This window comes from Siphateles boraxobius, unplaced genomic scaffold (assembly GCF_051911475.1).
Source record: "Siphateles boraxobius isolate OS27281-9 unplaced genomic scaffold, OSU_SipBor_1 8, whole genome shotgun sequence".
Lineage (NCBI taxonomy): Eukaryota > Metazoa > Chordata > Actinopteri > Cypriniformes > Leuciscidae > Siphateles > Siphateles boraxobius.
This window is the reverse complement of record NW_027509208.1, coordinates 11,390,001-11,402,283: the sequence shown is the minus strand read 5'-3', so window position 1 is coordinate 11,402,283 and position 12,283 is coordinate 11,390,001. Positions and strand designations below refer to the sequence as shown.

The 12,283-nt window shown below is 38.1% G+C and overlaps 1 protein-coding gene across 1 annotated transcript in view; it reads left to right on the top strand.

Moving 5' to 3' along the window:
* scfd2 (sec1 family domain containing 2) overlaps positions 1 to 12,283 on the top strand; it is a 144,410-nt gene that overhangs the window by 126,615 nt on the left and 5,512 nt on the right. Inside the window, exon 7 of the mRNA XM_077220571.1 lies at positions 6,859 to 6,993. Within this exon, the coding sequence (XP_077076686.1) occupies positions 6,859 to 6,993 (135 nt within the window). The remainder of the gene's footprint in view (positions 1 to 6,858; positions 6,994 to 12,283) is intronic.

The following is a 12,283-nucleotide window of genomic DNA, read 5'->3' as shown; positions in this document are numbered from 1 at the left end:
CCGCGCCCCTCTCACTGTGGAACCGGCAGGAATTCAAGCGCGTCTCCTCTGGTGTTGTTCGTCTGGTGTTGTTAGCCAATCAGAAAATAGCACTATTGTATCTGGGTAACATTTAACGCAACAACCAATGACACCCCGTAGTCTGGGGTGTTTTTTTGTCTGCCTGACTATGTTACGGAAGCTATCTTATCCTCCGTTTATCTTCATGAATCAGGTAATGATTATTTGTCTTGCCTCAAGCTATAATGCAAATCGATTTGTAAAATTTGCAGATTTATTTATGGTAGCTTGATATTATAATATTGACGATATATGGTTATTATCTACCACTCAAACATTGCATTGAAGTATCATATAGATTCAATAAAACGGTAACCAATTGACTAGGCTACTATAATGACACTGGCTTGTAAACATGATCATCGCGTTCATTTGTCGTTAGAAAAAAAATAAAACCCATGAAATTATATTCATATGACATGCTGAAATATATGCCACTGTACCTGGGATGAAGACATTTCGAACGCGATGCAAGCAGAACACCTTTATGTGACCTCCTCCTACAGTGTTCAGGGCTATCATAGTTGTCAACAAATGCACGATGACAGAGTTTACGACAGTAGTAGAGGACAATACTGTTTCCCAACTGTAGGGGGACCCCGAGAGCAAAAGTTACCTGGTGTTACTTTAAAGTGTAAATTAATAATGAAATAACCCAAAACAACATCTACACTGTTTCTCAAAACCAAGAATGCAAAGAACGGACTTGTGTTCTTAGGGAGAACGCTCTTGCTAGTTGTTCTTTGAAGAATGAACTTACAAGGTGACGAGCACACAGAACGCTGCTGACAGTTTGAGGCGATGTGTTCTTGCTGGTATTGCGCTATACCCCCGCACAGCGCCGTCTTCAGTACCCAAACATAACAAGAATTATTGATGATAACAGCCAGGTTTTTAGCATGACTGGCCGGTTGGCTCACTAGCTACACCCGCGTGCGCTTATGGAGATTCTTCACTACCGAAAATGTTTGAGCATATTTTCGATTCGCCATAAATTTTCATAAAAATGGCAATATTTGAAATCTACACAGTAGATTTCTCGCATCAAATGTTCTCAGAAATGAATTTAGTGATGAAATAGCATACGAAATTGTAGAAAAACGACTTACTGTTGTTCTGCCTTTCTGCTCCCCGCTCCTTCCTTGAATGCCGAAATGAATACTGGGATACATTTCTGCCGTCAAGTTCACACAAGTTACCAACCGATGCATCCTCGGTAAAATGGGCGTGTCAAGAACACTTCCGGGATTTTTAACCGTTCTTGCCAAAATGCAAACTTGTGTATTGAGACAGTACTTTGGCAGCGACTGATGACGTTTCACAAGTCCACAAGAACACAAGTACAGACAAGAACGCATATTGAGAAACGGCCCTAAAGTTATGTTTAAATATTAAATATAGTTGTTCACTGTTCAACTGTTCACTTGATCATTCTAGATCAGGAGTATTTTGATGGAACATTTGTGTGAAAGTAAAGAAAGCTGAGTGAGAAGGAGCAGCCACACAGGAGAGAACATCATATTTTAATGTGTTTTGCTTTGTGTCTCTTCACTGGAGATTAGATTCCTGTGTTTGAAACATCAGCTGTAAAGAACTCACGTTACGTACTTAAGAGAGCATTTACTTATACACAGACTTGGCAGTGATACACACTCACAAAGACATACTTGAACAGTAAAACTCAGACATCTATATTTTCAGCAATACACATGTATCCTGTGCCTGAGGTTTTAGATGCTAAACAGATTAATTATGTCAGAGAGGTTTGGTACATAGTGTGACTTTGGCGAGACTCACAGTCCAGGAATGTTCCTTGCAAATTAATTCTGTCATTGTAACTTATTTATACACTGTGTGTGTGTGTGTGTGTGTGTGTGTGTGTGTGTGTGTGTGTGTGTGTGTGTGTGTGTGTGTGTGTGTGTGTGTGTGTGTGTGTGTGTGTGTGTGTGTGTGTGTGTGTGTGTGTGTGTGTGTGTGTGTGTGTGTGTGTGTGTGTGTGTGTGTGTTTGGTTTTTCATAAGTCTACTTTATATCTAAAAGCTAATATCTACGTGACAACTAATCAGTAGATATTGTGGCTAATTAGATTATGTTCAGCTCCGTTTAAATCCATTCCACTGAATCCTGCAGATATTTTTCCCCATAATCAATGCAGAAAATACACACCCACACTAAAAATTAAAGAACAATAAGCCTTCTTTTATACTCATTTTGTGTCGTCTTTTTTAGCACACTAGTTTAGCATGCTGAGTAATCTTTCATCTGGTTTATTTTTGTGGTATGATCTAATTGTGGCTGCGTGTCCTTAACAGGCTATTTTTATCCAAGCAATGGGTGCATGTTAGTCTTGGAGACTCTATAAATGATAGTTTCTGTGAAAAAAATCAGTGAATGAAACATCTTGACATATCTAATGCTCTTTTGATTTGGAATGCAGCATTTACATGAGATTTGGTTATTTAATTCTGAATTAGTTATATTTTGACACTTATTTGGTAGCAAGTTTACTCAAATATCTTGCTTTGTTTTGCTGTCATTTTCTGACACCATCTCAACATACACCAGGAACGCAAAACTTGTCTATCAAATACACTTTTAGTTTGTTTGTTTTTTAAGAAATTTAAGTCACTATGAAATCAAAATTGACAAATCTTTTTTTTTTTTTTTTTTTTTACTGAATATTGAAGTATTTATAATTCACTAGTTCACAAAATACAAATAATATTACAAATAATGAGATAGAGTAAAAGAGCATGCATATTTGGCATTCTGTATGAGGAGCGTGCTCCAAGCTCGGTATTTTGGTCTGAATACTTATATTATTATAATAATAATAATAATAGGTGTAAATAGTATAATAACATGTTGGCTTCTCGAGCTAACATAATAATCGTTTAATTCGCGCCATCTGTAAGGGAACACTGAAACAAACTATTTTGGTGTAGCGACCGAAAGCAATGCAAAATTCAACCAAGGACAGAAAGCGAGAAGGATTTGAGCTGTGCTGTTGTGGGTTTGAGCCGACGGGGGTAGAGAGTGGGAGCTGGATGGGACCCTGGCTTGCTGAGGGCCTGCTGCGGCCCCCTGATGCTGGAGGAAGGCTCATTCCTTCGCGGGGAAAAGGGCAGCATTGCCCAGGACACGAGCTTGGGGCTCGATGGCCTTATTGTCCATTTCTCTATGGCAGAGATGATTGAATTGGCCAGAGTACGGAAAGACACGGAAGGAGAATGGCGGATGTCTTGCCGGTGGGGCCCACCCTCGGCGTCTTGGCATGCAGGGACCCTTTTTGGTTGGGCTGATGCCCCCGAGATAACGCCAGGGGATCGGTAAAGTGGAATCGCTCCTTAGGTCAGAGGATTGCGACAAAGATTCCTTGAGGACAAAAGATTTTTCATCAGACGGGAAGAGCTCGATTTCTGACATGTTGGGAGCTAAGGGTGGGGCCAACTGCAGAAAACTGTTGAGGAACATAGGTGAGTCGGCTGCGTATACCACGAGAGGATGCCTACAGTGTTTATATATACTGTAGGCATCCTCTTGTGGTAATTGGATAGATCATTTGAACGTGTTCCTCCCGAACTTTGTTAATAAAACATCATTAAATGATTTATCTGTTCACATTTTTCTTTTTTTTAAATTCATGTGCCCTTGTAATCTTCAATTAAAATATCTTTCCCTCCCTCTTGCAATGACATCTCTTCTCTTTTCTGATGATGTGTTCCCCAGCACAAGGGTGGTAAAACCTGTCACTCACATTTCATCACAGCAGTCTCGGCCTTACACGTTTTCTTGTTTGAGAAGCCGTTTCACTCTGATATACATCACAATAGGGAAGAAACGATTATTTTACTTTTCGTTTCATGCCGACTTCTTTTATAAATACTTGTATTTAGCATGGATGCATTAAATTGATCAAAAGTGAGAGTAAAGATCTTTCAATAAAGATATTCAGCAGCACAATTATTTTCAACATTAATAATAGAACTTGAGCACCAAATCAGCATATTAGAATCATTTCTGAATAATTATTTAAAACTAATAATATTTCATAATATTACATTTTTTTTACTTTTTTATCAAATAAATGCAGACTTTCAGAAGCATTTAAAAAATATATTCAAACCCCAAACTTATAGACCGTGGTGTAAACATTTTTTCACTTATTTCACTTATTTTTTACTTATATACTTTTTACACTTTTTCATTTTAGTTGGTCAGTAATTATGGAATTTGGACATGATTAATCCATGTTAATTTTATTTATTTGTTTATAATCAATTACCCTCAATTAATATGATTTGTCTTTGTTTACAGTATATTTACTTATATTGAGTAACAGAGACAGACTCAGTATAGCTCATTTCCTCCCTCAGCACTTCATCTGCTGACGAATGCAGTACATGCTTGTCACTGTGACCTGGAAAGGCAAATGATTGTTTTGTGTTGGCATAAATTTAATGAATTAAATTGTTTTGTGTTTGTGATAATGGTGGTAGTGGGTTCCAATATGAGTCATTAGATGACTAAACATGACAAAGTGCATATTCAATTATTGGAAATGTGGGTGTTTTCCTTTCAGGCTGTGTGTGACTGCAGGGCACATATGTGTGTTTATTCTGCATTGTTTTTTCTCCCTTGTTTTTGATGTTGCGTTCAAAGGCCAAATCTAAATTAATTTCTCATTTATATGTTCCTATTTTAAGCAAAGTGTCTCATATCATATCTTCCCTTATATGGGCACATTTATTGTGGGAAGGGCTGTTAATAAATGGTAGAGTTTAATCACTCATTTATGGTAAAAGCAGAATTGTGACGTAGATTGTAAATTATCTCCTTTAGAATTGCCAGTAAGTGTTGTTTCTGCATGTACACACGTGTGTCGGGAGAGGTGAGATAGGTTAGTCATAATCTGATTTAGGAAGATGCTGAAACCTGTAAGACAAACAGCACAGGTGAGTCTTGAAAGCCCTTTAATGGAGGTGTGTCTCTGTGCTGGGGAGTTTGCACAGGTATGAAATCTTTAGCCGCAGGTGCAGATTTCAGTGAAAGATTCATGAAATTAACACACACTTAAAGTATGTGTGATTACTGGAAATCTGCATCTGGATGTGTGAGGTTGAGCAGGTCAGGTCATGTCAACTTTCTGGAATGCTAGGGCATTTCATGGCTTTCATAAACTCACCAGTGCCAAAAAAAAGGTGTGTGTTAAAGTTATTTTCAAATTTAAAGTTTTTTCAAAGTCACACTTGACACTGAGAGACACATTGGGCAAATATGTTTGAAAGACAGACATATTTAGACCACATATAAAACATTTGCCAAGATAAAAACACAATATGATCTAACTTTTTTTTTTTTTACTGGTATGGAAATAAGCAATATTTTGACTTCTAACACCACTTTTTGTGATTTCTATTCAATGCTTTAATCCTCCACCACAGTGATATATGTATATATTCTTTTCATTTGCCTTTTCCTAGCATATGTACATATATGCAATTAATTATGATTAATTCAGCATATGTTCATATATGAATTAATTGTGATTAATTCAGTTAGTTAATCAGCATATCATAGAGTTAATTCTATTAAAACTGAATCAGTTGACAGCCCTTGGCTTAGAGAGCTGCTACTTTTTCTGCTTCCTTTTAAAAACACCAAAATGCAAACACACATCTGTTTAACATGTATGCTCCTCCTTTTTGTAACATACTTTCATACAAAAACACGCCAGTTTAAATTGCTCAGGCTGTTAGATCATGATCCGTGTTGAACCCAACAAATGTGTTTATTTCAGTTAAAAAGTAGGGGTTGATTAAAGTGAACTGAGGCTGTACATTCATATTCATGAAAACCATGAATCATCGTTTTCTGGCCCCAGCTGACGCTTTATATGCAGCAGATAATAACTGTCCTAAACAACACTTTTAAACCTGCTTTTGTCAGCTCCTACACTCACTCGCCACACAGGAAACAAACATTACAGGAACACTATGATGGGAAAAATTGCTGCTGAAAATGGGAAATATAATTTTTCAATTTTCCAGTTTGGCAGCCCACACTATTGTACTTGTTTCTTTCAATCATCTTGCTATGTTCTTTTTGTTGCAAAGTAAATTGCTTGTGAATGATAATGGGTTTCACCAAACAAAGAAAAATAACAAGACACCATGTATTTTGTTTGAGAGCGCTGTGTCAGTTATGTTCAAAAAAAGTTAATTATATGCATTCATCACACACATGCTGAGTTGATGGCTCCGTAAACTGTAAGCCATTGTTTTAATATTACCCACAATGCCATCTGTCATTGTATTCAGAACAACAACTGTTCAGTTTCATCTTTTGTAGCTATGGTGTACCTCAAGGTTCAGTACTGGTTCATATCCCTCTTCTGTTTTTATGTACAGTATTTATATATTGCTCTGTGAAGAGAACAGGGTTTGGCATATCTATTTAAAATTTGTTTTCTTGTTTGTCTCTGTAAATGATGCTTACACTGTTTAAATTTTTGTTAACATTGTTATTTTTTTCATATCACTTAGTTGTACATACGTACCTCTTGGGGTTCTCTTCCAGGCCTTTTCTTCGAAAAGAAAGATTGTGCTTTTTGCATACTAATAGGCCAATTTGAAATCAACATACACTGCAGAGTACCAGAGAAGTGTCTGTGACTGGGAGAACAGACTTTTCTTCCCAGCATTTTTTTCTTTTTGCATAATTCCTCAAATTTTAGAATTTCTCCAGAAATGTATCTGACACACATACAATAGGCTGTTTTTGTTGTTGTTTTTATAGGCAACATACCGGCCATTGCTTAAGCAGGTGCTAGAGGAGATCTTCCACCCAGACAGACGTGAATGCCCTGATGTAGAGCACATGTCGGGGGGACTCACTGACCTTCTCAAGACTGGCTTTAGCATGTTCATGAAGGTAATTCACACCTAAACATACTTCTTTCAAGCTAATAAAAGTCTTTATTTTTAAAGTCTTAATTTAATCTTGACTAACTATACATCAGTAGAAAGTTCAAAGTCTTGAATTGAATTTGTTTTGTTTTATTATAGTGCTAACAATTTTCTAAGTTTTGTCAGGAGGTATGCAAAATTGAAAAGTTTATGCCTTTAATATGAAATGGAGCCTCTTATGCATCCACTGAGGGGAAAAAACTCCCTGTAAAATTCTCATCAGAGCGCTTTACTAAACAACATCCCTTAGGGCTTTTAGTCCAAAAGTGTGCTCATTTGGAAAAAAAATCTTATGGATTAACTTGTTTACTTTAAGTTTCTTTAGAGGAGTATTTTTTTTGTTCTATCTATCCACCTTATTCTGCTCTAAACAATGCGCGCCGCCATGACGACGACTCCGGTTGCCTACTTCCGGTTCGTACTGTATTAGCAGTGAGAGACTGAGTTCAGGCTCTACATGTGCTGTTGTTGGTTGTTTTAACAATTCAAAGAAGATTAAAATGTTTTTTAGAAACTGGGTGCTTTGAGCATAAGATAAAAAGGAGAGAATGCCTATGTCCGGTTCGTATCAGCTACATTCAATACCAGAGAGTAGACGTTTTTGGTTAGCTGCGCTAAAACTGAAGCATCCAACGAAAAAGGTGTAATACGTTACCAGTAGGGATGGGCATTTCAAGCGAAAATAATAATCGAAGATCGCTGGGTATTATTCAATTATTATTCGAAAATCGCACCCCTCCATCACATCACGCACACATGCATGTATAGGCTATAGGACTAGACACCAGAGCACGTGAGCAAAGCGGAGCAGTGTGACGCTTAAATATAAGTTTAAAAAAAATAATTAAACATACGTTTTATATTTAAGTTTCACAATATAATGTTTTTTTTTATTTCATCTATGTTGATTATATGAAAATGGAACCGCATGAGATGAGTCAGATATGATCATAAGATGCCCAATATATCAGAAAACATTTGGAATGGCTCATGATTTTGACCACTTATTAAGTTTTGTTTTGTAGAAAGCCTTTCTTTAAAGTGAATTTCGTTTAGTATAAATTGTATCTTCATTTTTAATCAATGTTTTATCAACAAATTACCTGGAATAATAAATAAGAAGCAAATATAGTAAATATACAGGACACGGAGGCGCAGGCGCGTGAACTGGAGCGCGTCTTATTAATCAAGCTCAGCATATAAGTTACTTGCCTCACATACCTGAGAAGTATAGGCCTATCTATAGAAAGCTTGAAATGTGTACTTTTAAACAAAATAATTAAAAACAGCAGAAATGGGCTGCTCTCTGCTTAATTCGTATGAAGTGTGCATTTATCTCTATAGGCGCATTCACTACTGCGAAGATGGCGAGTCAGCATCATCAAATTTATCTTTGCAGTCGACACTTACAGAAAACACTAGTTATTAATAAAGAATTCAAATGTTTAATGCATAATCATTACTTTTGCCGTTTTTTTCTTGCAAGCTTTATGCGTGCGTTGAGATGCAGAACAGGCAATATATTACGAAAATGCTCATTATGGTTTAGCATTCTCTCCCATATAGAATACATAACCCAACTTCAGTCGTGCACGGGCAGGGGCAGCCCTACTTATTTCACATATTTTCTAACCAGCACATCACTGCGGCGTTCTGAGCAAGCGGCGCTTAATCTTCATAAACCTTCGAACCGGAAAAGGACAACCGGCTTCCGGTTCAAACCCGCTATGAATCATGGGTAAATTCGCTAACCAGGAAAAAGGTGGATACCCAAAACGGGGTGATGTGAGCATTATGGAGTGCTAAACACTCTCATGTAATGTTGTAACAAGGTTTGTTAATAAGGGAAGGAGGAGGTGGGAACCAGCGAACATTAAACATAAGATACGCTGGCTTCAGACACCCTATTGGCCGGTATGCTATTTGGCAAATTTGATTTGAAGCAAAAATGTTTTTAAAAATAGGTACAAGACAGTACAGTGGGGAAAATAATTATTTGATCCGCTGCTGATTTTGTAAGTTCGCCCACTTATAAAGAAATGAAGGGTCTATAATTTTTATGGTAGGTTTATTTTAACAGATAGAGACGGAATATCAACCAAAAAATTCAGAAAAACACATTATATAAAGGTTATAAATTTATTTGCATTTCAGTGAGTGAAAAAAGTATTTGATCCCCAAGCAAAACATGCCTTAGTACTTGGTGGAGAAAGTTTTGTTGCCCAGCACAGAGTTAAGACGTTTCTTGCAGTTGGTCACCAGGTTTGCACACATCTCAGGAGGGATTTTGGTCCACTCCTCTTTACAGATCCTCTCTAAATCCTTAAGGTTTCTTGGCAACGGTTTCTTGGTCGTTAGGCAACTCAAAGTTTCAGCTCCCTCCACAGATTTTCTATAAGTTTAAAGCAGCACTATGCAGTTTTTTTTAGCTTAACTCAACTGCTTCAGAGTCATTGGGATGGTTATATGACTCTGTAGGGGGGCCTTTATAGAGACAACTGTGAGCAAAAAGCGAGAATACAGCGAAGAAACTGCCAAAACTGCATAGTGCCACTTTAAGGTCTGGAGATTGGCTAGGCCACTCCAAGACCTTAATGTGATTCTTCTTGAGCCACTCCTTTGTTGCCTTGGCGGTATGTTTTGGGTCATTGTCATGCTGGAAGACCCATCCACGACTCATCTTCAGTGTTCTTGCTGAGGGAAGAAGGTTCTCATACAAGATTTGACAGTACATGGTCCCGTCCATCGGCCCCTCAATACGGTAAAGTCATCCTGTACCCTTACCAGAGAAACAGCCCCAGAGCATAATGTGTCCACCTCCGTGCTTGACTTTAAGGATATTGTTCTTGGAGTCATAGTCAGCATTTCTCTTCCTCCAAACACAGCAAGTTGAGTTGATGCAAAAGAGCTCGATTTTGGTCTCATCTGACCACAGCACTTTCTCCCAAGCCTTCTCTGAATCATTAGATGTTTATTGGCAAACTTCAGATGGGCTTGAAGATGTGCCTTGTTGAGCAAGGGAACTTGTGGGTGCTGCAGGATTTCAATCCATTGCGGCGTAGTGCGTTACCAATGGTGACTGTGGTCCCAACTGCCTTGAGATCATTAACAAGTTCCTCCCATGAGGCAAGATTTTGGATGGAGCTCTAGACTGAGGGCGATTGACTTAGCCTTGGTTTTCTAGAACAAGCAACAAGGCCATTTACATACGTTATGTCATAAAAATATTTCACTGCCTAGAGTATTCTTTAAAATAACACCACAAATATGCTTGTAGTCGTAAGGCTTCATGAACTGTACCTATTTTAGTTTGAGTAAGCCAATTTTGGGGGGTTGTGAACATAGCAGTGCTGTGATCATACACTTCTGCTTGTGAGTTAAGCTGAGTCTAGTCAACCAGGAAGCTCTTGTGAAAGCTCCTCTACATTTAATCAGTTGTAATGTCAGTACGCTTAAAGCATCCATTCTAAACTGCTCACTAGCACATTGCACAGATAATTATGTGTGCTTTTAATGTGAGTGTGTGGACTGAATATGTGCTTATATTTAAAGCTCCGTCTAGAGCGTTGTGTCTGTGGCGGTGCACAGATATATATACTTATTTTAAAGGGGTGGTTGACTTTTTTAACTTTAGTTTTGCTGTTTGAGCATAAACAACATCTGCAAAGTTACGACGCTCAAAGTTCAAAGCAAAGTTAGATATTTTCTTTTACAGAAATCGCTTTTTAAGGACTACAACAAACGACTGGTAAGGACTACAAGCTTCTTCTACGGGTTAGTGACATCACTAACCCTAAAATTTACATAAACCCCGCCCCCCGAGAACAATTTATAGATTATCATGACACAATATTTGCTAATCAGTTAACTGCACATCAGCTACATAAATTAATGAACTAACCATTCAGAAATGTCCTATTGTTCTACATGTTGTCACTTCTTCGTGAGTCTCTCCATCTTTGTCCCACTCCAGTGTAAACATAAAAGGCTTAATAGTTTCTGACATGTTCATTGTGTGTCTTTGTGAGGTAATCGGAGCTGCTAACACACATGAGCTCTTGAAGCTCCGCCCTCTTTGCCGGGAGCAGCAGCTCATTTGCATTTAAAGGGACACACAAAAATGGCGCATTTTTGCTCACTCTCAAAAATTGACAATTTTAAAGTGCTATAAAAAAAGAATTGTGGGGTATTTTGAGCTAAAACTACAGATGCACACTCTGGGGACATCAGAGACTTATTTTGCATCTTGCGTAAAGGGAATTATAGGACCCCTTTAAAAATCATCTTTGACCTGTAAACCACAAGCGCATAATATTGTAGAGAGCTTTATTGATTATAAGTGACTTTTTATGCTTGGTTCCAGCAATACAAGATGGAAAAAAAAACATTTGTTTTGAACAGAAATTGTCAACTGATAGAAAGGGAGAGATGAGGTCAGAGTGGTAAATGATCATGTATCATAAAAAGCGCTATACAAATACATTGAATTGAATATTGTTAGGGATGTAACGATTCACTCGCAACAGGTTGAAAATCGATAAAATTGTGTGACGATTCAAGTCGGTTGAAATGTTAAACGAATCGCGATACACGTTTTAAACAGCAGGGCGCATTTACTGAATAGCCTAACGTTACTGTGAAGTTGTGAACCTCGCTTTACAGGCACAATAGCAGCGAGCACACACTGGCACGAAGCTAGCGAGTGTTTTCACTTCGTTCATAGAACTTGAGGTTGTGTGAGCACTCAGCTTCCACAGGAATGAACTGAAAAAGCTCGGTTTGCTCCGCTCGCGCCGCGCCAGTGTGTGTCATAGACTGGTGTGCTCGCGCCGTCAAACACATGGCGACGGCAAGCGTAGATGTTGACTCATTCAAATCGGAGGTGTGGCGGCATTTTGACTTTCCGTAGACTAATAATAATCACCACCGTGAGAAGCACCGGTCACCTCCGTTTTCATGTAAAAGTCATTATGACAAGTGCCAGAGCCACGGAGATCACAAGGTGCATCAGTGTTTCCGTGGCAACCAGAAGTTTGGTTTATCTCTGTCTCAATGTGGTTTTTGTTGTTGTTTTTTTTACTTTTACTAGTGTAATGATACAAATTATAACAAAATTAGAATCTTGCCTTTATTACAATGTAAAACCCCTGTCAATGTGGTAGGCCCTACTAATTTTACACAGTCTAATTTTACATAGCGAAGGTACCAGTGTCCAGCCTCTTGACCAGACAGACAGAAAGACTGAGTTTAAACAA